Below are 26985 nucleotides of genomic sequence, written 5' to 3'. Positions count from 1 at the left end.
ACACCACTAGAGGGATATCTACAACCACCAACATACCGTCCGAAGACAAGGCCGAGTATAGCCCACAAAGATGTCCGCCACGGCACAACCCAAGGGGGGGGCGCCAACCCAGACAGGAAGACCACGTCAGTGGCTCAACCTACTCAAGTGACGCACCCCTCCCATGGACGGCATGAAAGAACACCAGTAAGTCAGTGACTCAGCCCCTGTAAAAGGGTTAGAGGCAGAGAATCCCAGTGGGAAGAGGGGAACCGACAAGGCAGAGACAGCAAGGGCGGTTCGTTGCTCCAGCCTTTCCGTTCACCTTCACACTCCTGGGCCAGACTATACTTAATCATAGGACCTACTGAAGAGATAAGTCTTCAGTAAAGACTTAAAGGTTGAGACTGAGTCTGCGTCTCTCACATGGGTAGGCAGACCATTCCATAAAAATGGAGCTCTATAGGAGAAAGCCCTACCTCCAGCCGTTTGCTTAGAAATTCTAGGGACAATTAGGAGGCCTGCGTCTTGTGACCGTAGCGTACGTGTAGGTATGTACGGCAGGACCAAATCGGAAAGATAGGTAGGAGCAAGCCCATGTAATGCTTTGTAGGTTAGCAGTAAAACCTTGAAATCAGCCCTTGCCTTAACAGGAAGCCAGTGTAGGGAAGCTAGCACTGGAGTAATATGATCAAATTTTTTGGTTCTAGTCAGGATTCTAGCAGCCGTATTTAGCACTAACTGAAGTTTGTTTAGTGCTTTATCCGGGTAGCCGGAAAGTAGAGCATTGCAGTAGTCGAGCCTAGAAGTAACAAAAGCATGGATTAATTTTTCTGCGTCATTTTTGGACAGAAAGTTTCTGATTTTTGCAATGTTACGTAGATGGAAAAAAGCTGTCCTTGAAGCAGTCTTGATATGTTCTTCAAAAGAGAGATCAGGGTCCAGAGTAACGCCGAGGTCCTTCACAGTTTTATTTGAGACGACTGTACAACCATCCAGATTAATTGTCAGATTCAACAGAAGATCTCTTTGTTTCTTGGGACCTAGGACAAGCATCTCTGTTTTGTCCGAGTTTAAAAGTAGAAAATTTGCAGCCATCCACTTCCTTATGTCTGAAACACAGGCTTCTAGCGAGAGCAATTTTGGGGCTTCACCATGTTTCATTGAAATGTACAGCTGTGTGTCGTCCGCATAGCAGTGAAATTTAACATTATGTTTTCGAATGACATCCCCAAGAGGTAAAATATATAGTGAAAACAATAGTGGTCCTAGAACGGAACCTTGAGGAACACCGAAATTTACAATTGATTTGTCAGAGGACGAACCATTCACAGAGACAAACTGATATCTTTCCGACAGATAAGATCTAAACCAGGCCAGAACTTGTCCATGTAGACCAATTTGGGTTTCCAATCTCTCCAAAAGAATGTGGTGATCGATGGTATCAAAAGCGGCACTAAGATCTAGGAGCATGAGGACAGATGCAGAGCCTCGGTCTGACGTCATTAAAAGGTCATTTACCACCTTCACAAGTGCAGTCTCAGTGCTATGATGGGGTCTAAAACCAGACTGAAGCGTTTCGTATACATTGTTTGTCTTCAGGAAGGCAGTGAGTTGCTGCGCAACAACTTTTTCTAAAATTTTTGAGAGGAATGGAAGATTCGATATAGGCCGATAGTTTTTTATAATTTCTGGGTCAAGATTCGGCTTTTTCAAGAGAGGCTTTATTACTGCCACTTTTAGTGAGCTTGGTACACATCCGGTGGATAGAGAGCCGTTTATTATGTTCAACATAGGAGGGCCAAGCACAGGAAGCAGCTCTTTCAGTAGTTTAGTTGGAATAGGGTCCAGTATGCAGCTTGAGGGTTTGGAGGCCATGATTATTTTCATCATTGTGTCAAGAGATATAGTACTAAAACACTTTAGTATCTCCCTTGAGCCAAGGTCCTGGCAGAGTTGTGCAGACTCTGGACAATGAAGCCCTGGAGGAATACCCAGATTTAAAGAGGAGTCCGTAATTTGCTTTCTAATGATCATGATCTTTTCCTCAAAAAAGTTCATAAATTTATTACTGCTGAAGTGAAAGCCATCCTCCATTTGCGAATGCTGCTTTTTAGTTAGCTTTGCGACAGTGTCAAAAAGAAATTTCGGATTGTTCTTATTTTCCTCAATTAAGTTGGAAAAATAGGATGATCGTGCAGCAGTGAGGGCTCTTCGATACTGCACGGTACTGTCTTTCCAAGCTAGTCGGAAGACTTCCAGTTTAGTGTGGCGCCATTTCCGTTCCAATTTTCTGGAAGCTTGCTTCAGAGCTCGTGTATTTTCTGTATACCAGGGAGCTAGTTTCTTATGACAGATGTTTTTAATTTTTAGGGGTGCAACTGCATCTAGGGTATTGCGCAAGGTTGAATTGAGTTCCTCGGTTAGGTGGTTAACTGATTCTTGTCCTCTGACGTCCTTGGGTAGGCAGAGGGAGTCTGGAAGGGCATCAAGGAATCTTTGGGTTGTCTGAGAATTTATAGCACGACTTTTAATCTTCCTTGGTTGGGGTCTGAGCAGATTATTTGTTGCAATTGTAAACGCAATAAAATGGTGGTCCGATAATCCAGGATTATGAGGAAAAACATTAAGATCCACAACATTTATTCCATGGGACAAAACTAGGTCCAGAGTATGACTGTGGCAGTGAGTAGGTCCAGAAACATGTTGGACAAAACCCACTGAGTCGATGATGGCTCCGAAAGCCTTTTGGAGTGGGTCTGTGGACTTTTCCATGTGAATGTTAAAGTCACCAAAAATTAGAATATTATCTGCTATGACTACAAGATCCGATAGGAATTCAGGGAACTCAGTAAGGAACACTGCATATGGCCCAGGAGGCCTGTAAACAGTAGCTATAAAAAGTGATTGAGTAGGCTGCATAGATTTCATGACTAGAAGCTCAAAAGACGAAAACGTCATTGTTTTTTTTTTTGTAAATTGAAATTTGCTATCGTAAATGTTAGCAACACCTCCGCCTTTGCCGGATGCACGGGGGGTTTGGTCACTAGTGTAACCAGGGGGTGAGGCCTCATTTAACACAGTAAATTCATCAGGCTTAAGCCATGTTTCAGTCAGGCCAATCACATCAAGATTATGATCAGTGATTAGTTCATTGACTATAACTGCCTTGGAAGTGAGGGATCTAACATTAAGTAACCCAATTTTGAGATGTGAAGTATCACAATCTCTTTCAATAATGGCAGGAATGGAGGAGGTCTTTATACTAGTAAGATTACTGAAGCGAACACCGCCATTTTTAATTTTGCCCAACCAAGATCGAGGCACAGACACGGTCTCAATGGGGAAAGCTGAGCTGACTACGCTAACTGTGCTAGTGGCAGACTCCACTAAGCTGGCAGGCTGGCTAACAGCCTGTTGCCTGGCCTGCACCCTATTTCATTGTGGAGCTAGAGGAGTTAGAGCCCTGTCTATGTTCGTAGATAAGATGAGAGCACCCCTCCAGCTAGGATGGAGTCCGTCACTCCTCAGCAGGCCAGGCTTGGTCCTGTTTGTGGGTGAATCCCAGAAAGAGGGCCAGTTATCTACAAATTCTATCTTTTGGGAGGGGCAGAAAACAGTTTTCATCCAGCGATTGAGTTGTGAGACTCTGCTGTAGAGCTCATCACTCCCCCTAACTGGGAGGGGGCCAGAGACAATTACTCGATGCCGACACATCTTTCTAGCTGATTTACACGCTGAAGCTATATTGCGCTTGGTGACCTCTGACTGTTTCATCCTAACATCGTTGGTGCCGACGTGGATAACAATATCTCTATACTCTCTACACTCGCCAGTTTTAGCTTTAGCCAGCACCGTCTTTAGATTAGCCTTAACGTCGGTAGCCCTGCCCCCTGGTAAACAGTGTATGATCGCTGGATGATTAGTTTTAAGTCTAATACTGCGGGTAATGGAGTCGCCAATGACTAGGGTTTTCAATTTGTCAGAGCTAATGGTGGGAGCCGTCGGCGTCTCAGACCCCACAGCGGGAGGAGCAGAGACCAGAGAAGTCTCGGCCTCCGACTCCGACTCGCTTAACGGGGAGAACCGGTTGAAAGTTTCTGTCGGCTGAATAAGCGACACCGGTTGAGCATTCCTACAGCGTTTCCCTCCAGAAGCCATGAGAAAGATGTCCGGCTGCGGGGACCGTGCGAGGGGGTTTATACTAACGTTACTATCTGTACTTGCTGGTGGCACAGACGCTGTTTCATCCTTTCCTACACTGAAATGACCCTTGCCTAACGATTGCGTCTGAAGCTGGGCTTGCAGCACAGCTATCCTTGCCGTAAGGCGATCGTTCTCCTGTATATTATGAGTACAACGACTGCAATTAGAAGGCATCATGTTAATGTTACTTAGCTTCGGCTGTTTGAAGTCCTGACGAACCATGTCCAGATAAAACCTCCGGGGTAGGAAAGTTGAATGAAAAAAAAAGTTGAGTGAGGGAAAAAGTAAAAATATACGGTAATGAAAAAGTAAAAACCGTCAGGTAGCAAAGTGAAAACGGCAACAAAAACGCACAACAGCGTAAACAAGTCTATATAAAAAGAGCTATTCCCATCAACCATAGTCAACCCTATAGCCAACACCTTTCAAAAATGTTTATACATGAATTCATTTTGCACATGGTTGAGTGCAAGGTTATTTAAAATTTTTTTTTTTTTTTGAGTCACTTCACATCCCTTCACTTGAACAGGAAGCACCAAAGACTGATGGCTAATTCAAGTGTTCTATTTTTGGCGATGCAGTATTGTGTTTACCACCTCAGGAAACGAGTGCCTTGGTCTTCCGTCACTAAGGCTGATGTGCTTCAGAAGGAGCTTTGCCTTATTCATGTTGACTGGAGCCTGTTTTGCACATTGGGGTAAGCCAGGGAGAGTGTGTAGGGGAGTGTAGTACACTCACATGCACGGTCACCACAACTAAGATTCTCCCAAATTCTTGTTTCCAGAGGGAACTGCATCTATATTTTAAGACACTTCTTCCTGCTTTTATTTTGTTGAAATAAATATTGAATAGTATTAGATAATCACCTGACTTATGGGTCCTTTCTGCCACATGTCTCTTAGTTGATTTTTGACTGATTTTGTGCACAGTTCTTGGCTAACTTAAAGTGCAGCTAGAACAAGTATTTTATCAGCCAAGTATACTGGGTCAGACGTCAGGTAAGTTGTGGATGGTCCGCAATCTAATGACTTCAGGACCATAAGCTTACAGGACCTCATCACTTTTTCCTTTGTTAATGTGAGATCACAGACTACTCATCTGAACCAAATGCAGGGCCACTCAAGTGACATTCCAGCTCTCTGGTTTTGAGAGCAACATCAATATTTCAAGAATTCCATTGCATAAAATTCTTGTTCTTTTCCCATCTAATTCTTTTCATATTCCTCTCCATTTGCCTGCTGAGAAGGCTTTCTCCATGTGCGTGAGATGTGCGGCCCGCATTTAGCGCTGGGTTCACGCCTGAACACTGGGAGGGAGGCAGTGTAAATATTTAACACTACCAGCTCCCTGCTCCTCCACTGCTGCCTTCACACTGCCATGCTCTAAACACCATGCCACAAATCACCAGAACCAGTGACAATTCGGCACCACTGCAGGGCACTTGCAAAAATAGGCTAGCTATGGATGACTGTACATGCCATGGATGACTGTACATGCCTTGGTGGCCCTGCCGCATGGCGATGGAACACTCCAGAAGTTAGCCAGCTCAGTTGGTCGCGTAATCGAGAAGCAGTAAGCTGTGTCTCGATCTCCCTGTCGACTGATGGTTTCTGAGGCAGAGTAAATATTTTACGTTGCTCCTGTTTCTCCTCCTCTACAGGGATATTCCCCACCCAGAGAGTGCTTTGGACAGGAGTGATTTTCCTTTTTGCCAGCCCAGCCATGATGGAACTCTTTAACGGCCTCTTATGAAGGGAAAGCTTTCAGGGGCTTCTAAAAGGAGGTGTTCATTTTAGAACTTGAGACATTAATCCGTCATAAATTGTTCAGCTAAATGCACCGGCTGTGAGCCTGGTGAATGTGTGCCTTGAAAATGGTAGAAGAAGGGGGGGGGACTGTTTTAAAAGGTCAGACTTCTTCGAAAATATATACACGCACAGTACCAGTCAAGTTTGGACACACCAACTCATTCAAGGGTTTTTCTTTATTTTTTACTATTTTCTACATCGTAGAATAATAGTGAAGACATCAAAACTATAAAATAACACATGGAATCATGTAGTGAACAAGTGTTAAACAAATCAAAATATATTTGAGGTTCTTCAAAGTAGCCACCCTTTGCTTTGATGACAGCTTTGCACACTCTTGACATGTGCATAACACTAGGATAGGCCACTTGTTCAGCTCAGAGCTGACATGTCAACGAGAGACTGAAACAATGTACAGATATGGCAACACAGAGGCATGCTTCTAAATCTAGGTGGCCTGTCCTTAACTGTCTATGAACCTTCATTGCTGCACATCAACAAAGTACAAACATGGCACAGTAATGTTATCACTATGGACTTGCGTCTGTTTAATTTAGCAGGACTTAAGTTTGTAAGTTTATTATTTTTGAGGTGCCACTACACCAGAAAATGAGTCTTAACTGACCTATTTCTGTTCTCCTGTACTTTCCACCTGTAACTGTGGTTAAATTAATGTCTGCAGAAGAATATTAAGGAACTGATGCACAGAGCATTTGGACTAGTTCATAACCCATGGGGGTCCAGTGGGGTATTTTTGCCGTGGAAAGGAGGTCAGTCAGCCATGAATCTTCAGGTTCAGCACCTTAGAGAATGCTCTGAGACAGTTTCTCATTATTGGAAAGACCTAATGGGTTTAACAACGTTTGATGGCAGTCGTATCAATGGCGAAGGAAGAGGTGTGTGTTTGCCTAGCTTTGTTTGACCAAGGCCTGGAAAATATGAAAATGAAGCGTGTGTTGTGTAAATTATGTTGGGACAGCTGCCAGCCCAGTGCCTGAGCTAATTTGTCTAGATCGCTGAAGCCAAGTACTCAAAAGTATGCAAACTCACACATCCTGTTGCATTAACAAGATTTGCGTTACATTTGTTTTGGGTTTCACCCCCCCCCCCCCCCACAAGTTTTTTTTTTTTGGGTGAATGACATTCACTCTCCATTTAATTGTAACTTGAATATTTTTTTCCCCCCTGTTCTCGGTGCACTGGTGTTAACTGCAGATTTCTGACAAACTGTCTCAATGACTTCTGTGTTTTTCAATGGAATGAAGAGGGTGGTTGTGTAATTTGTTCCGTCTTGTTTTGCATTGAAGATGGTACAGTCGTGTTTTCCCTCTTGGTCCCCTCTGTGGATTCAGCCTCCTGTTCCAAATCTCATTCTGTTCTGCTCTAATTGTTTCAACAACCCATTCCCCCAGGAAACAAAGATTTTTTTATTTTTTTTAAATCGCAGTACTTATAACTAGTGGGCATTCCTATAAGTACTGTGATTTAGAACATCCTGCCTTTATGTACATATCTACCTGAAATACATTGTAACCCTGCACAGTGTTATGGTACTGGTACTCCCTGGATATAGCTCTATTCTGGTATTTTATTCCTTGTGGAACCATTATTTTTGTCACATGCGCCGAATATAATGGGTGTAGACTACTGTGAAATGCTTACTTATGAGCCCATCCCAATGATGGTGTAAAAATAATGGTTACACAAGGAATAAAATACCAGAATAGAGCTATATCCAGGGAGTACCAGTACCATAACACTGTGCAGAGGTACAAGGTATTTGAGGTAGATATGTACATAAAGGCAGAATGTTCTATTCACAGTACTTACTGGAATATTGGAATGCCCACTGGTTATGAGCTCAAGAGGATCAAACTCTGCGTGCTTCTGGGAATAAAGGCTAGAAATGATCATTGACTGCTGTGTGTGTGACTCCTCAACACTTGCAGGGATTATGAGCCCAGTAGCTTCCTCCATCATTCATATGGGCTTATGTTGGGATTTCTGTTTCCTGATATATGCAGTGTGGTTTTGTGTGTTCTAACTTCTGTCCAGTGGTTTTCCTCTCTTTACTCAACTCAGTGGTCTTTGTCTGACAATGGTGAACTGTAAATCTTGACTTAATTATTTTCAATCTGTTCCATTTACAGGATGACACTGGTGCCTATCTCATAGACAGAGACCCCACATACTTTGGGCCGGTACTGAACTACTTGAGGCATGGCAAGCTGGTGCTCAACAGGGAGCTGGCAGAGGAAGGTAAGACTAGACATGTGAGATGATTGTTGCTACTAATGTGCACAGTGAAGCTGTTGGTTTCCAACGTCAGCTCTTAAGTATCCTCTGTAGCAGTCTGTTTTTAATATGTTGCTCATTCCTGCCAGAATGGATTCTTAATGTGTGTTTTTGAAGGTGTCCTGGAGGAAGCCGAATTCTACAATATCACATCACTAATAAAGCTCCTCAAGGACAAGATCAGGGAACGAGACTGCAAAACATCACAGGTAGGTGAACTTCCCAATCGTACGCTATTGATTTTGTATTTCTTCAAAACTCTTATCCCTTTTGTAAGGATACGTATCATCTTTTGACCAATGGTTAAAATAAACTCAGCAAAAAAAAGAAACGTCCTCACTGTCAACTGCGTTTTTATTTTCAGCAAACTTAACGTGTAAATATTTATGAACATAAGATTCAACAACTGACATGTAAACTGAACAAGTTCCACAGACGTGACTAACAGAAATTGAATAATCTGTCCCTGAACAAATGGGGGGTCAAAAGTAACAGTCAGTATCTGGTGTGGCCACCAGCTGCATTAAATACTGCAGTGCATCTCCTCCTCATGGACTGCACCAGATTTGCCCATTCTTGCTGTGAGATGTTACCCCACTCTTCCACCAAGGCACCTGCAAGTTTTCGGACATTTCTGGGGTGAATGGCCCTAGCCCGCACCCTCCGATCCAATAGGTCCCAGACGTGCTCAATGGGATTGAGATCCGGGCTCTTCGCTGGCCATGACAGAACACTGACATTCCTGTCTTGCAGGAAATCACGCATAGAACGAGCAGTATGGCTGGTGGCATTGTCATTCTGGAAGGTCATGTCAGGATGAGCCTGCAGGAAGGGTACCACATGAGAGAGGAGAATGTCTTCCCTGTAACACACAGCGTTGAGATTGAGCTTGTCGTCATTGCAGGCAGTCCGATGATGCTGTGACACACCGCCCCAGAACATGATGGACCCTCCACCTCCAAATCCATCCCGCTCCAGAGTACAGGTCTCATTCCTTTGACAATAAATGCGAATCCGACCATCACCCCTGGTGAGAGAGAACCGCGACTCATCAGAGAAGAGCACTTTTTGCTAGTCCTGTCTGGTCCAGCGACGGTGGGTTTGTGCCCATAGGCAACATTATTGCCGGTGATGTCTGGTGAGGACCTGCCTTACAACATGCCTACAAGCCCTCAGTCCAGCCTCTCTCAGCCTATTGCAGACAGTCTGAGCATTGATGGAGGGATTGTGGGTTCCTGGTGTAACTCGGGCAGTTGTTGCCATCATGTACCTGTCCCGCAGGTGTGGTGTTCGGATATACCGATCCTGTGCAGGTGTTACACGTGGTCTGCCACTGCGAGGACAATCAGCTGTCCGCCCTGTCTCCCTGTAGCGCTGTTTTAGGCGTCTCACAGTACGGACATAGCAATTTATTGCCCTGGCCACATCTGCAGTCCTCATGCCTCCTTGCAGCATGCCTAAGGCATGTTCATGCAGATGAGCAGGGACCCTGGGCATCTTTCTTTTGGTGTTTTTCAGAGTCAGTAGAAAGGCCTCTTTAGTGTCGTAAGTTTTCATAATTGTGACCTTAATACCGTCTGTAAGCTGTTAGTGTCTTAACAACCGTTCCACAGGTGCATGTTCATTAATTGTTTCTGGTTCATTGAACAAGCATGGGGAAACAGTGTTTAAACCCTTTACAATGAAGATCTGTGAAGTTATTTGGATTTTTACAAATTATCTTTGAAAGACAGGGTCCTGAAAAAGGGACCTTTTTCCTTTTTTCCTGAGTTTGTTAATTATGTAGATAATCCAGTGGTCCAAACCTCATGTCTATCATAGTCCATTCAAAAGTTATTGGAGTAAGGAACCCTATGTAGGATGGCCAGAATTAGTGTGACTAAATCAACGGAGGTCAGAGGGAAAAAAGTGGTCAAGTTTTACATTGCATTAGTTAGGCTGGATTCTGTGAAGAATTAAGGCTACTGGTACCTGAGAGGCTCACTTTCCCATTGAACTCGTCATTTTTCTGCTCAAATCCGCAGGACATTAAACAATAGAGGTAAGATGGATATTGGTTTTGAGACTTAGTATTTTCATATTTTAGTGTATGCTTTTTATATCCTTAATTCCTGTTTTTTGAAGATTGCTCAGAAAAACAAGTGTATCTCTGTGAAATGTCAACAGAGCACTGAGCTTTTTATTTTCAAAGCCTTTTATATTTAATTCAGCTCGTATCATGCTAATTTAGCTTTTTGCGACCTGCGGAAACAACTGAGGACGACAGCCACAAAATGTAAAATCCTCAAGTTATGAGAAACCTACACCACAATGTCAAGAACTTGGTGCTTATTATCGGATGTATTAGGTTACGAAATCTGACTTTTTGGATACAATGTTAATGATAAAAGACCCCACTGAACGATTCAGAACATGAAGAATTAGATTTGTCTTGGTAACATGTATTTTAGGAAGTGACATTTCATCACCAAAGCATGTTTTCACCCACTGGGCAGAGGTGGGTAGATACCCTACCCTTTGGGATTGCTGGCCTTTGGCTGTGAGTGCACTGTTAATCAATGCACCTGCTCCATCGCGTGTGCGTGTGTGTGTGTGCGTGCGTGTGTGTGTGTGTGTGTGTGTGTGTGTAGCCAGAATTCACTCAACTCGAATACCCTCTCGTCTCCCTGCTCTCTCCCCAGGCTCCAGTGAAACATGTGTACCGGGTGCTGCAGTGCCAGGAGGAGGAGCTCACCCAGATGGTGTCCACCATGTCAGACGGCTGGAAGTTTGAGCAGGTAACGCTGCCTCTCGCCACGAGGAGCCAAATGTCCTCCTTTTATTTGTACTTCCCTCGACCCATAATCCTCACATTGCCCAAACAATCCAATTCATGAATTGGAAATTAACATAAAAAAAAAAAACTGTTACATTTTCTGTGTCTTATACGTGATCCGGGCATCCCTCTGTGCTCTGATTTGGTTGTTGCAGCTTGTCAGTATAGGTTACGGGCGGGCCCAGCAGTCAGAGTTTCTGCTGATTGTGTCAAGGGAGGTGAAGGGGGAGGAGTCTACTTTCCCAAGCCACAGCGGAGAGGTGTGTCCCACAATGTTCCGTCCACGGGCTGGTCACTGCATGTCCCCTATGTACCCATTCACAACCCTTTTGGCCTCTGTCCCAACTCTATGAACAGTAGGCAACCATTTTGAGTTGATTTCAATTTTAAGATGTGTACTGTTTTTCAACAAAGGACCCAAATGAACACAGCACCCTTTCTATGTCTGTGTTTGATTATCCCCTCCCCTTCACATTTTTGTTTTCAGTTTGTTGGTTATATGCAGGTTGTTCCACAAAGAGTTATTGCTATTTTTATAGAAATTGTGTGGCAATATGGAATTCTAAAAGCCTGTTATATTATTTGAAGTGCCCTTTTTAATACAGACCACATCGAATTTATTAAATCAGATTTTTATATGAAAGAAGGCTTGCTAAAGTGCAAAAATGTAACCCTGTGTCACTTCTAGGACGATTTTTATCCCACTTAATCCCCAAAATAAAGCCCTAGTTATTTTGTTGCTTTGACAGTCATTTCTGAAGATTATTTATTTCCTGTGATTAGTGATTCATTTACGTCTGTCCCTCATTTTTAAGGTCAACCCTGTTACGTAAACTGAACTCTCATTTTTGTTATGGTGAAACTATTCCTTAAAAAAAAATCTAACATTTGAACATCTAATAGTCAAATCCTAGTGTAAAAGCAGGTGAGCTGGTTCTACTCTTTGGACATTTTCCAGTGTTTTGTGGTGGAAAACTGAGCAGGTTGAGTATAACACGTCAACCCTGTGACTCATAAATAGGCAGGCTAGAAATGTTTCAATTGCCACCCCCCGTTGCACACAACAAGCTGCCATTCCCCCTGTCACAAAGGGATTTCTCGGTGATTTTAAGAAGAAATCGTCAACCTTGTTTATTCTTTTAACCCATGCTAGTTGATGAGAGAAGGAACAGATTGAAGCCTGATTAGGCTATTCACCTTATGTAGCCCCACCCACTTGACCCAGTTCCTGATTGAACGCGGTTCTCTTCCACCTTATGGCCTATTCTGGCCCATTGACACACTGCAAACCAAGGGAGAAGCAGTCGCTAAATATAAATCACACTTTTCCAAATTATTCAACAAACTGCATAGAATCTGAAAGATTGATGATTAACATGAGGAAAATTATATAATTTTATTTTACATTTTCATTTAAACACTGACATTTGTGCAGTTAGCATTCCCATAGACTCAACATGGATGGTTAGCTAGATAGCGTATTTAAACTGTATATAATGGTTGTTATCCTCACAGGCTATTTCCCTTTTCACTCAAAGAGCAATACTTGAAAGGATGATTATGTTAGACACGAATACCATTGACAAAAGACAGACACAATAGATTGGGTAGTTTGTTTTTGTCAATGTAAACGCCAAACATGAGTTCCCCTTGGGGATAGATCCAGAATCTCCTCATTGCCTCCCATCAAAATTAGCCTACATTTAGGTTACTGTTTATGTATTTCACACTATGTTGAGGTAAACATCTGAGTATAATGCTTGTGTGAATGTCAACCCCAATACTTGTTCATGTCACCATCAGCTGCATTACACTCAAACTAATTCAACTACCACCGATTTTCTTTTTTCTTATTTTTTTCTATATGGCTATGCTACCAGCTTATACAAAACGGGAGCTAGTATTTAGCAGTTTTTTTTTTTTTTTTTTTTTTATAAATCCAAAAAGGACAACTTCAAAATATTATGTAGGGTAAACAGCCAAATATATCCTAATCGGATTTTACTAACCACACTGTGGGCCTGTTAGAACACACAAATCATGATGGATTTGACTGTTTTTGATTAGACACCAATGACGGCGTCCTTGTTCTAGCCACGACGGTTTGCGTTCCATTGATCTCGTTACTGCATGTGTGCCGAGAGGGTTTTCTGAAGATAACATTAGGTTGTTTTCGATCTCTTGTGCCACATAACTAACTAGGTAACTAACATCCATGTTTTAGTATGTCATTGCTGTCTGATTGAAAACCTCTAAGTACATTTTTGCCAATTTTTATTATTTTACATGTAGGGTACATTGAGGTGAGCAGTAACTCACCTCAATGTACCCTGAATATTTCATAACATTCTAGGACCTGGAAAATATATTCCAAATAGCTTCTGAAGTCTTGAAATTGTAGGTTTGTTAATGGTCAAATATTGCATTTTTTTCCCTATTTTCCTTGTGTCTGGAAGATGAGAGGTTTTCGTCAGACTGCGACAATATGGGAATGCTAACTGTGCTAATGTTGCCGTTTTTTTCGACATTAAAAACAAACGTTTTTATTTCTACAATATTTCAAGAAGGAGAATTAACATCTTTCAGAGTCAGTGCACTTCATGAAATAGTTTTGACCAATATAATTTATATTTAGCTCCTCCCTGGATTTGCTGTGTCAATGGGCCGCAAGTTGGAAGGCATTGGCAACAAACTGACTGCGCCCTTGTTGCCAGGCTAAATAATGTGGCTAGAAAGTCAAATTTGACCCCAAAGTGTTAAAATAATCAATTTTGTAAGACTTTTTATCCTTCTGAAATGTTTGTACTTTGTCAAGCAATTAGTAACTGACAAAAAAAACACAATTTACCACGATTTCCAGGAGGGATGAAAAGTAATATATTTTGTATACTAAACAGAAAATGTTGACTCAATAGTGCACTTTGATACAAGCACCAGATTTGGCACAGAGGTAGATGTACCCTGAAGAGAGAGATATGGAGCCACCCAGATTTGGCCTTGAGGGGGTGTGGCAGCCACTAAAACAAATATAACTCAAACATTTTAATACATATTCAGCTTCCATTCACTCAACTTGGTATAAAAAACATTGATCTTTCGAATGCAAAATTGGCACTAAATGTCTGATGGCTCCAGTGTGGCCATCTTTGTTTTCACATATAGTCCTCTTTAACCAATCTTGGTCCTCTATTCACACCAGGGTTTGGAACCGGTTCAAGGAACAGAACTGAACCTGGGAACGAAAGTGATCTATATTGTTCCGGAACAGAACTGTTATTTTAAAAGCTTTGGAACTGGTTATTAACATTCAAGCATTTTTTTTCACTCCCACAAACAGAACAAAGTGCCTATGCAAAGCCTTCACTCTGTCACTCAAACTTATTGCAGTGTCTGCCTGCCTGCCAGCTAAAAATGTGTAGGCTACCTGCCCCTCCCCCTCCGAAGTATAGTCTACTGACGTTACAAGCGTGTTTCAGAAATTAGGGATTTTTTTTTATTCGAGAAGAATGGATTAACCTTTTCAATACTAGGTAAGGATACTATAGTTATTTCAGTGGCTGTATTAACTACAGAAAGGTACGATGTTTTTATTTTAATTCTGGTGCCGCGCTGCACACACATGCCTGTTAGCTCGCTAGCTAGCTCTGGTACAGTCTCTGAAGTTCAGACATTCAAAGTTCCTCAATAGAAGCCGCTCCTCCGTAGGTATAATTCTGTGGGCCTAATTCAGATAATACATGTCATAACAACAAGATGCCCAGTGCTTCAAGCCTCCCTCTCCCTACGCGCAAAATTTTCACGTCTCGCTCCCTACACTTGTCGGTCCAATGCATGTAAATAGCTAGCCCGCTCCATAGCAAGCTGCTCTATCTGCGCTGATTGGTGAAGTAATTTACTGTTGAGCTAAATGTAAATTTGAGGCTTTAAAAAGGAACAAAGGAACCATATAAACCATAATGTTTTTTTTATTTTTTCCCGAACCGGTTCAGAACTTTATTTTGCTGGTCAGAACAGTGGAATGGAACTAATAAAGTAATGGTTCTGTTCATTTTGGTTCCAACCCGATTTCACACTGCCCTTGCCTTTTTGAATGAGTACTCTGCTCTCTTGCCAGTTCACTTCAACAATTGTGGTCAGAGTACTCTTACATTCACATTGCTGTGTTTCGAAATGAACCAAGATCATCTTCCAATATTGACTCAATCCACTATGGGTAAGTGTTTAGGACAAGCCATACCATCAGAACCGGTTGGAAGATAATAGATTTAATTGAGATAATCAAAGACCATTATAATAAAAATATCAAATATAATGATGTAAATATGACTGGTAACAGGATAAATGGCAGAATATTAACTGCAGATTGAATGCTGTATTTGAAAATTGTATATGCGATGTAGGCTACTGCCCCTAACAGCTTGTGTAGATTTTGTAATTTACTTGTGGTTTTCATGAAATGTTAGTTTATTCGATCGTGGGGCTTGAATAAAGTAACTTTTTTTTAAATGTTTAGTGCTGATGCTCTAAATCTAAACATTGTTTAACTCCACACATATTTTTGAATCCTTAAATTGCTGCTTACCGCCCAAAAACAGCACACATTTTTTCCCCCGCCAACCTGCACATGTTCTCTCGTTTGTGGCACCAACGTGAGGGGTTATAGCAGGGTAAACGGTATTGCAGTAGCCTACTGGATGGTGTGGTAATAATGACAAGCGAGCCTGAAGAGCTTTGGGTTCACATTGCATTAAAAAAGAGAACCGGACCGTGGACTTAAAGCCAACCGAACTCAGACCACCTCTCGAGTTGGATTCAGTTTGGCTCGCTCCAGGGGCTCTTTTGAGGGATCTGAATTATTTTGGAGCATTCGCATTGCACCAAACTTTAACCCAAACCGAGTTCACCAAAAAATTCTGAAAGGGACCAAGTGCAAAATACAACGTAGGTCGTACCGGTATGTCCAATTTAGCTCAATCGCCTATTTCTCAGCCTCTGAGTATCTTTGAATGAATAACAGAAAATGTTAATGAAAATTTGCTGCGGATGAAATTGAGCAGAAAAATAACTGTTCAAAACATAAAACTTGACTAAATGTGTAATGTTCAAATGTATGCTTATTTTGGGGAATTAACACCAGTTACTGCTTGACAGACAGACTGTCTGTTTTGACTCCAAGTTGGTAATTGCAATGACCCCATTCAGTGCTTTTAGGGTTTTGGTTTTAGGGGGTTTGTGTGCAGGCTGTAAGTGTGTGTGTGGATAAGCTCTGAATCTCCCCTGACCCCATTATCCCTTTTGGGGGGGTAAGAATGGTCACTGGATCTCCCTGAGAGCAGGAATCTCACTAATCTTCTTACAGGGTTCCCGATGGGAAGCCCCTTAACACTTCCTTGACCTTTAGCTTAAGGCTCAGCAGCAGTGAGCCCTGTCATCTGGGCACACGCACTCCGCTAACCTAGTGCCCTAATTTCAGAGCCACCCAGTCCTGATTTGTGTTCATTGGGAAACGTTTTGCAACAACAAAAAATATAATTATTATTCAGGTTGAAACTTGTGCGATAATCTATTTCTGACCTTTTTTCTTCACTTTCGTGCTACAAACCCGATCCTGGGCTGCCTTGAGATTTTTAACCGATCATCCACACTAGGTTGGTGGAGAGGTTTGTGAATGCTTATTCAAGGTAACCTTAGCAAACAAGTGCTCTGCAAATTGACTGCACTTACAGAAAATGTGGGGTTGACCATATTGTTTGGCTTAGGTAGGTATCGCGATTGGTGGGAGTCGATCATGGTACAGTAGCTGGTAACTTTAACGTTTAGCATCGATTTATAGAGTAGTCTAATACTTTTGCCTCCTGTGTGAGACGTCTCTTGGCAACAACAGGGCTCCTGCAGAAGTGGCTAATGAGTCTGTGTATGTTGAGACATACACACCCACAGTGTACACTGTTAAGTTCTCATACACTACATGACCAAAAGTATATGGACACCTGCTCGTCAAACATCTCATTCCAAAATCATGGGCATCAATAGTTGGTCCCCCGTTTAATGCTACAAGAGCCTCCCACTCTTCTGGGAAGGCTTTCCACTAGATTTTGGAACATTGCTGCAAGAACTTGCTTCCATTCAGCCACAAGCATTAGTGAGGTCGGGTACTGATGTTGGCCATTTAGGCCTGGCTCGCAGTCGGCGTTCCAAATAATTCCAAAGGTGTTTGATGGGGTTGAGGTCAGGGCTCTGTGCAGGTTATTCAAGTTCTTCCACTCCGATCTTGACAAACCATTTCTGTATGGACCTCACTTTATGCAAGGGGGCATTGTCATGCTGAACCAGGAAAGGGCCTTCTCCAAACTGTTGCCACAAAGTTGGAAGCACAGAATCGTCTAGAATGTCATTGTATTCTGTTGCGTTAAGATTATCCTTCACTGGAACTAAGGGGCCTAGCCCGAACCATGAAAAACAGCCGCAGACCATTATTCCTCCAACAAACTTTACAGTTGGCACTATGCATTAGGGCAGGTAGCATTCTTCTGGCATCCACAAAACCCAGATTTGTCTGTCGGACTGCCAGATGGTAAAGCGTGATTCATCACTCCAGAAAACGTGTTTCCACTGCTCCAGAGTCCAATTGCGGCAAGCTTTACACCACTCCAGCAAATGCTTGGCATTGCACGTGGTGATCTTAGCCAAGCAGCCTCACACAAGCCTATGGAAACCCATTTCATGAAGCTCCCGACGAACAGTTCTTGTGCTGACGTTGCTTTCAGAGGCAGTTTGGAACTCGGTAGTGAGTGTTGCAACTGAAGACAGACGATTTTCACACGCTTCAGCACTCGGCGGTCCCTTACTGTGAGTCTGTGGGGCCTTCCACTTTGTGGCTGAGCCGTTGTTGCTTCTGAACAATAACAGCACTTACAGTTGACTGGGGTAGACTTGTTGGGAAGGTGGCATCCAATGACGGTGCTACATTGAAAGTCACATCTCTTCAGTAAGGCCATTCTACTGGCAGTGTTTATCCTTGGAGATTGCATGGCTGTGTGCTCGATTTTTATACACCTGTCAGCTTCAGGTGTGGCTAAAATAGCCAAATCCACACATTTTTGAAGGGGTGTCCACATACTTTTGTGTGTGTATATAGTGTATGTGCACACACACATCGCCTGGTTGAACACTAAAGTTAAAAGCATTCGACTGAGTGGAGGAACATTTTGTGTTCGTCTGGCATTGTCAAATATGTATTTGCATGACATCGTATCACCTCACCCTCTGCATGTTTGTTTAATGTCCTGTTATCCCTGTCTGTTTCGTTGTGTCCTTTTTAAAAGTTAACCTTTAAGAAAGGAACATTTTAAGGAAGCAAATATGACCCCCCCCCACACACACACACACACACTAATTTCTTTCTACATATTTGGAGTCTGTAGCCAACTCACCTTTTGTGTTCTGATCTGTTTCTAGCTCTGTCTTCTGTATGTTCTGCGTATTATCTAATGCTTTTAATTTCTGTTCAAACTCTTCACATCTGCTCTAAGTACACTGTAATCCTCTTCTTTTTTTTCTCTCTGAAGCTAACTCTCTCTTTCCCCCCCCCAGCTGGTCAGCATTGGATCCTCTTATAACTACGGAAACGAGGACCAATCTGAGTTCCTGTGTGTAGTCTCCAAGGAGCTGCACAACCAATCATATGGCCCAAACAGTGAGCCCAGTGAGAAAGCCAAGGTGAGCCCCATCCTAAAATGTGTTTACACTGAAAGTAAGCCCAATGACAAGCTTGTTTGAATGGTGGATTGTTCTAGATGTCTAAATGCAACACATTTACTAACTATTCCTATGTGACAGTGATATAAGTATCCCTAGTTTACTGATGTCAACCTTCATAGAAGAGTCCATTTTGAAGCAGATAGGCTTGGACTGTTGCACAGAGTAATTAATTGAATTTGGTATTTTCTGAAAAGTGTTTTTTTAAATGGTCCATGACTTTGGTTAGCGATTTAATTTACTGAGAATTAGCCTTCAATTAATCTATCCAAATCCTTTTCATAGCATTAAAAATTAACTGTCAACCACCTTTGTATCTAAATCAAAAGGACAGTACGGTCATTTAGTGTACAGTTATTAGTCAGACCACACGCAGGCCTACATCCATTAATCCAGCTTTACAAGATTGAAGTTGTTAGATTTGACCTTACACCAAAAAACTGAAACATTTGAATCCACATTAGGAGAACACTAAGAGCATAGCCTTGAGGATTATTGGGACTATTAGTGGAAAATGTCATTCTTTCTGAGGGCTTTGGGAGCAGAGCAGCAGGCCTAGCAGTGGGAATTACTAGTCCCATCTGCTGGTTCCCATGTGGCCCCAGTCCTCTGGGGCCTGCTTCACACTCTAGCTAGTCCCAGACTTGGTAATTCTATTGAATTGTTGCTAATAGGCTGACATTAAGGAGTCTTGGATTCTGTCAGTGGTTTTAGAAGTCACATCGATGTAGTCTAGTTACAACCAGTTTTAGATTTATTTTCCTATTGATAGGAATTTCAATACATTTACACCAGAGGCTTTTCGCTTTAGTTCTAAACAGACTTGGATACGCCTATTACAGTACGTCTGTATACTAAATGGACTAAGGTGCAACGCAATCACAAAGGGACATCTTGAGAATGGGGGGGGGGCTCGGATCGATTGCAGGTGAGTCGTGGTAGATATGAAAGGTGGTCTACCCTCTGACCCTTCAATGTCCCTCTGTTGTGATCGTGTCTTGACCCGGAAATGTGAGGGAACCCCTTTTGAGAATCAAGTCCCAATTAGTTGTAGTAATAGTTGGTGATACATCCCGTTTTGAGTCTTCATTTGACTGATGTTGGTTTGAAGGTAAATGTTTTGTAACATTTACACAACCTTGTTGTTTTATACCCCACTTTACCCCTGACATTTTCTCCCCTTTCATTTTCATTCTTGTAAGACTTGCCTGTCTTGTCTTCTTCCTGTCCCATTTGCATGCTGCATGTTGCTCAGAGCGAGGACGAAGAGACGGATTATGAAATGAATGACTCTGATTAGGGTTGAGCACTTATGACTCAACGGTGAGAGCTCAGCTGCCCTCCTTTCCTTCGACTCCCTCCATCTTACCTTTCCACAACTCCCCCATGTGTCTTTGCCCTGGTGCTTGCAACCCTGATCAATAAGATTATTATGTCTGGGCTTTTGGTCCTGTCAGGCTTTCAATCACTTCATAAGTCTTTTACACACTGTCTCTCTAGAACTAAGGTTGGCTGCAGTTGTCATTATTTACTTTTTAGCAATTAGCAAATCTTTGCTTTGTATTGCTGACATGGAAACCAAGTGCACTTTATCTTAGGAAACCCCTCACCATATCCTATCCTCCCACTCGTGTGTGTGTGTGTGTGTGTGTGTGTGTGTGTGTGTGTGTGGCACCTGCATGTACTCGCTTGCTTGGATCATTGTGTGTGGGAAGGAAAGAGGTAAAATCATGTCGACTTTTGTTTAGATTCTCAAGGAAAATTAAACAAAGATGCATCTCAAAAAAATAGTACAATAAATTGATTTTTAGATTTAGTAGGTCTGTCCCATTCACAGATACCAGACTCAAAGATTGAGCTTGCTGCAGTGTAGTTTCACATTTACAGCTAAGTAATTGCAGGGATATTTTACTATATATTTTAACATTAACTGATTAATCCCTTTGCAGATTCTTCAGGAGAGGGGATCCAGGATGTGAATGATCAGTATTACAAGCACCAGGTATAGAGTACAATCGTATGAGTCATAATACCCATAAAACCTAGCAGTCAAACAGGGAAATGGTTACAATTGTTTTTCCACCAATCATTTTTCCCATAGGGGATTTTAGAAACACTTAAAATAAGGGCTGTGTTTTGTGTAGGCTTACACTGGGGTGATGTTTTGATAACCGTGTAAATCTCTCTAGGACAAGATTACTTTTATCAATATATTTACCCACGAAAAAATTTAAATCTAACTACTAATGTGGCTATCATAAAGAAAAACAAATACGATGGTGATCTGGATGAGACTGCTGAATCGAGGCAAAGCTAAGAGTCCCTGGATTAACTATCTAATGATAGCTGAATGTAGTAATAAATTGGGAAAATGTCTTAAACTTGACTATTCTGTGAACTGTCTTGTGCAAGTTTTAAATTGACACAATACTTGTTTAGCAAAGGTTTTCAGCTAGAAATGACATGCAGGAGCTTGTAGGGATTTGTAGTCTTGCATGATGTCTACTCTGATGCTAATTAGCATTTTTGAATATGAGGGGAAATAGAACCGACTATCTTGATAAGTCACCTTGTCCAAGAGGGATTTGCATGGTTATCAAAACATCACATCAAGCCTAAACAAAACACGGCCCTTTTATTTTAAGTGTTTCTAAAATCACCTATGGGGAAAAATGATTAGTGTGAAAACGATTTGAAACCATTTCCCTGTTTAACCGCCAGGTTTTCTGGGTATTACGACACCTCCACTGTGGGGCTCTATAACGATGCAAACATATCCTTGACAAGGAAGAACCTGTCACACAACGGAGAAGACTGTTAAGAGGGACGTACATTTGTTTGTGTTTTTCCTCCATTTTATTTTATAATGTAAATAAGTCTAGAGACTGTGTGCATGTAAGGTTAAACTGGACCATTTTTGAATTAGTGGCAAATTTCTTCTAACTAAAAGTGATGAATTATAATGTTTTATGCTATAAAACATGGCCATGGTCATACACGGCCAATGATTCACTCAGGGGCTACTTTTGAGTTTCTGTTACCTTCTCACTCCAGGATCTTGTAAGGGTTTATGATGATCAATCTCTTATCAAGCATAAACTGCTAAAACCTGTACTGTCAGTAGTAGTAGTAGAAGGTAGTTAAGCATACTTATTGAGAAATTGGTCGCAAAAGAGACAGGGATTCTTCATTTTGTTTTCAAACGAGTTTAATGCTTCCTTTTCTGGTGTGTCCTCTGTATTTTAGATGGGACTTTCTGTTTAAAGCATTTATTTAGGGGTTTAAGATATTTTTGAGGTTGGGGTTTGCTAATGTTTTGAAGGTAACGGTGAAGGAATATATGTTAATATCCTTAGGGTTGTTGATGTGCATAATCTAAAAAGTCAATTTAATATTTAACTGTTAAACTGCACGTTTTGTACACTGTATAGTTAAACACAACTTCAAATGTAAGTTGTTGTACTGGATCATAGCTAGAAAGTCTTGACAATTTAAATTGATAACTTGAGTTTTGCAATGTTTGTACATGGGTCTCTGCATATTAAGACTTGTAAATCAAGGTTCAAATGGTTGATGCGCTGTTTTACTTAGAAAACACCTGAAATCTTTTGATATCCAATAATGTGGGCAATATACCTGGGCTCAGACATTGACTGTTATGTTGTAAAAAGATGTATTGGTTTTGAAAGGCTACACATTCTTTGAGACATTTTTGTATTGTGTAGACTACAGCATTCCAAGCTCTAGTTGGAGGATGTGTACATTGCTTTCCTTACACTGCAACACTGTTTTAAGGGTAAATGCTGCATTTCAGGAGACTTTTTATACCGAGAATTGTTTCTGACCGGAGATGCGGTACTGCTCAACTTTTTGATAGTGTTTCCTTTTCCCAGTGATGACCAAATCCAATGTCTTACGTGCCGCTTATACATGAACTTTTAGTGTCCGGGATAAGTAAACATTTCTGGTTGCGGGCACACGCACTCTGTATGTGCAGCAGGAAACATATATATTGACCCACAACTAATTTTACACACACTCTTTCCATGTAACAAACAGTTTTATATCATTAAAGGTGATTGGATGCATGTTTTTGATATACATACATACATACATACACACACAAGGGCTTTTAAAGTGGAAACTATGAAATCTGCAGAGGTTCAATTTAAATAAGTGTGTTTTGACAGAGCTAGGCTATGTTTACATTTGCTATAGTATTCTGAAGCCTTCCAGCGATCTTGCACTCCCCACTTACCTAAACATTGACTTGTTTGACTGGAGAAAAGGGAACAAGCACGCCCCACTCTAGATAGACTTTAAATGCATGTAAATAGTTATGTTAACGTATATATTTCCAAGTGGTTTGCTACCACTTCAATGTTAGAGCTGGTAATCTCTTGTGGACAGACTACGTATACATACAGTTGAAGTCGGAATATTACATACACCTTAGCCAAATACATTTAAACTCAATTTTTTGCAATTCCTGACATTTAATCCTAGTAAAAATTCCCTGTCTTGGGTCAGTTAGGATCACCACTTTATTTTAAGGATGTGAAATGCCAATAATAGAGTAATTTATTTCAGCTTTTATTTCTTTCATCACATTCCCAGTGGGTCAGAAGTTTACATACACTCAATTAGTATTTGGTAGCATTGCCTTTAAATTGCATAACTTGGGTCAAACGTTTCAGGTAGCCTTCCACAAGCTTCCCACAATAAGTTGGGTGAATTTTGGCCCATTCCTCCTGACAGAGCTGGTGTAACGGAGTCAGGTTTGTAGGCATCATTGCTCGCATGTGCTTTTTCAGTTCTGTCCACAAATTTTCTATAGGATGGAGGTCAGGGCTTTGTGATGGCCACTCCAACACCTTGACTTTGTTGTCCTTAAGCCGTTTTGCCTCAACTTTGGAAGTATGTTTGGGGTCATTGTCCATTTGGAAGACCCATTTGCGACCAAGCTTTAACTTCCTGACTGATGTCTTGATGTTGCTTCAATATATCCACATAATTTTCCTCCCTCATGGTGCCATCTATTTTGTGAAGTGCACCAGTCCCTCCTGCAGCAAAGCACCCCCACAACATGATGCTGCCACCCATGTGCTTCACGGTTGGGATGGTGTTCTTCGGCTTGCAAGCCTCCCCCTTTTTCCTCCAAACATAACGATGGTCATTATGGCCAAACAGTTCTATTTTTGTTTCATCAGACCAGAGGACATTTCTCCAAAAAGTACGATCTTTGTCCCCGTGTGCAGTTGCAAACCGTAATCTGGCTTTTTTATGGGGTTTTGGAGCAGTGGCTTCTTCCTTGCTGAGCGGCCTTTCAGGTTATGTCCATATAGGACTTGTTTTACTGTGGATATAGATACTTTGGTACCTGTTTCCTCCAGCATCTTCACAATGTTCTTTGCTGCTGTTCTGGGACTTTTCGCACCAAAAGTACGTTCATCTCTAGGAGACAGAACAGGTCTCCTTCCTGAGCAGTATGACGGCTGCGTGGTCCCATGGTGTTTATACTTGTGTACTATTGTTTGTACAGATGAACGTGGTACCTTTTAGGCGCTTTGAAATTGCTCCCAAGGATGAACCAGACTTGTGGAGGTCTACAATTTTTTTTTCTGAGGTCTTTGCTGATTTCTTTTGTTTTTCCCATGATGTCAAGCAAAGAGGCACTGAGTTTGAAGGTAGGCCTTGAAATACATCCACAGGTACACCTCCAGTTGACTCAAATTATGTAAATTAGCCTATCAGAATCTTCTAAAGCTATGACAACATTTTCAGGAATTTTCCAAGCTGTTTAAAGGCACAGTTAACTTAGTGTACGTAAACTTCTGACCCACTGGAATTGTGACGCAGTGAATAAGTGAAATAATCTGTCTGTAAACAATTTGTTTGAAAAATTACTTGTCATGCACAAAGTAGATGTCCTAACTGACTTGCCAAAACTATAGTTTGTTAACAAGAAATTTGTGGAGTGGTTGAAAAATGAGTTTTAATGACTCCAACCTAAGTGTATGTAAACTTCCGACTTCAACTGTAAATGGTACTGACCAATATACGTAACAATTTAGTTCTGCGTTAACCGAGAAAGTGCTGGAGACAATCTTATTTTTTTCCCCTGTGAAATTGATTCTGTGAAAAATGGTGACTAGCTCAGTCAGCTTGAGGAGACTAGTGTCGGTCTCATGAGTACTGTTGCTGTGAGATTTGTAGTTTTTTTTTGTTTAGTTAGCTTGGTTCCATCTTAATCTTAGCAGTCTGTGTACTTTGGTCTTGACCTGTATAACAGCATCACAGTGGCTGGCTGCACTACCTCTTCAGCAGCACCATTTTACACACTGCTAGACTACATGCCATGGTCATTTAACTTTAATGAAGAAAAAAAATTGTGCAGCAAAGTATCCAGTCTGTACTGTAAGATATGCAAGTTCCCAGTATATTGGGAAGAGTCAGCTGGTTACTTCATCACAGTCCACTGTAACGCATGATCGAAGACAGTCACACACAGGCCTATTATTCCAGAGTTGATGGAATGTACTTGTTCCACAATCAGAATTATAATGCTCTTGATATCGAAGATAATTATCAGAATGATGTCATATCACTACACCTGTCACTTCTGACTATTACCATGATTTTATGCAATGTAAAAATGTTACTGGGATAGATGTATTGTCTTGGATAGGTTAACTTCAATAAAATGGTTTGCATTTCACATGTGTATCTCTGTTCTTTTTATACAGTTTGTAGCAGCGCACTCAGATTTTTTTGTAAGACTTTGTACATAAATACTTCAATCAGCGTACATCAATACGTCAATAAAATGCTCAAATTAAAACTACACCGTTGGGGGGGACAAGGGGACAAGACGAGGCAACAAAAAGAGTCCTAAAACGTATCTAATACTGTCACTAGTGTCAAAAGCAGTGCTTAGTTTGTACATTTGGAGGCGCTGGAACAAAAAATGAGCCGGAGAGCGAGATGACCCTGGGTGCTCTGAAGTACCAGTACGCATGAGAAGGGGAAAAAATATCTCCTTTTATAATAAAGCATTGAATGCTTTTTGTCATGTTTTTGCGTACTGGCGTAGATCAGTGGCGTAGAGGCGCTTGTGGAAGTTGCACACATCGGTAAAAATGTGTAGCCTAGTGTTCGGGGAAAATGTGGCCTTTTTATAAACGCATTTCGTGCAATTCTACATTTTAGATAACTGGAGACTAGCAGAATATTCCATTTATACCTAACAAATTATCGAAATGACAGGCTACTTTAACACTTACAATCTGAGATCAATAAAAACGACCTTCAGTCCATCAATAGCATAGACCTCGGCGTGTGTGTGACACGCATTGTACAATATGAGGAAATTATAGTCTTAAAAAGCTTTCCAGTTTCACTGACTCACGGAAAATGAGGCTCAGCACATTCACCGGCGATGGCCGATGCGCTCGTGCCAAAAGCTTATCTCTGTCTTGTTTAACTTGGTAAAACAATGCTGTTCGCTCAATAGGCCTATTTGGAAGTTGATAAACAAACATTGGCAGTAGAATGGCCTTACTGGCAGATTAGTCTTTTCAGCAGGATCAATTTGCTTTCCAAACTATTTTCCCGCGACTGTATTTGAAATATTGTGAAAGGCCTGTTTTGGCTGCATGATGTTCACTGACAGATTTGCCACGCGTTCCCGACTGTAGGCACGACTCGTGATTGGGCTACACAATCCACAGCACAGGCACAAAAAAAAAAGCTTGACCGTATTCCGAATTATTGCATTTCTTTCTGAACAAACAGGAGCAAATGTATAACACTATCAGGGGTTCTGCGGCACCTCCAGAACCCTTCGCGCGGCTATAATATGAGAGTTGCAGGCTCAAGTCTATCAGAGTAGAGAGAAATCATATAAAGTGAATTTCATTCTAGTTCTGTGCGAGGTACAGGCGCGCTTCTCTCTCACCACATCAGGCACGTTTTCACGTAACGTTTTTTTTAGGGGGCTGCCAGGAGAATTACGGAGGAGTCAACTTGAATTAGCCCAACTCTGATTTATAATTTGTACATTGCCAAAAGTGATAGTTATTTTTCATGCCACAAGAGGTACCGGATCCTAGAAAATGGGTTCCG

General features: G+C 41.6%; 1 protein-coding gene across 3 annotated transcripts in view; it reads left to right on the top strand.

The window, feature by feature from the left end:
- kctd5b (potassium channel tetramerization domain containing 5b) overlaps nucleotides 1–22949 on the top strand; it is a 37084-nt gene extending 14135 nt beyond the window's left edge. Inside the window, exons 2-8 of one of the 3 annotated variants that reach the window (XM_029709479.1) lie at nucleotides 8144–8252; nucleotides 8406–8497; nucleotides 10970–11065; nucleotides 11259–11363; nucleotides 18697–18822; nucleotides 20811–20863; nucleotides 21583–22949. In XM_029709479.1, the coding sequence (XP_029565339.1) occupies nucleotides 8144–8252; nucleotides 8406–8497; nucleotides 10970–11065; nucleotides 11259–11363; nucleotides 18697–18822; nucleotides 20811–20840 (558 nt within the window). In that variant the 3' untranslated portion in view covers nucleotides 20841–20863; nucleotides 21583–22949. Of the gene's footprint in view, nucleotides 1–8143; nucleotides 8253–8405; nucleotides 8498–10969; nucleotides 11066–11258; nucleotides 11364–18696; nucleotides 18823–20810; nucleotides 20916–21582 lie in introns of those variants that run through there. The other 2 variants (XM_029709472.1, XM_029709487.1) reach the window with 2 other exon arrangements.
- Nucleotides 22950–26985: the final 4036 nt, after the last annotated feature.

Source organism: Salmo trutta, chromosome 2, assembly GCF_901001165.1.
Source record: "Salmo trutta chromosome 2, fSalTru1.1, whole genome shotgun sequence".
Classification (NCBI taxonomy): Eukaryota; Metazoa; Chordata; class Actinopteri; order Salmoniformes; family Salmonidae; genus Salmo; species Salmo trutta.
The sequence above is the reverse complement of the archived record's forward strand: the minus strand, read 5'-3'. Positions and strand labels throughout refer to the sequence as shown.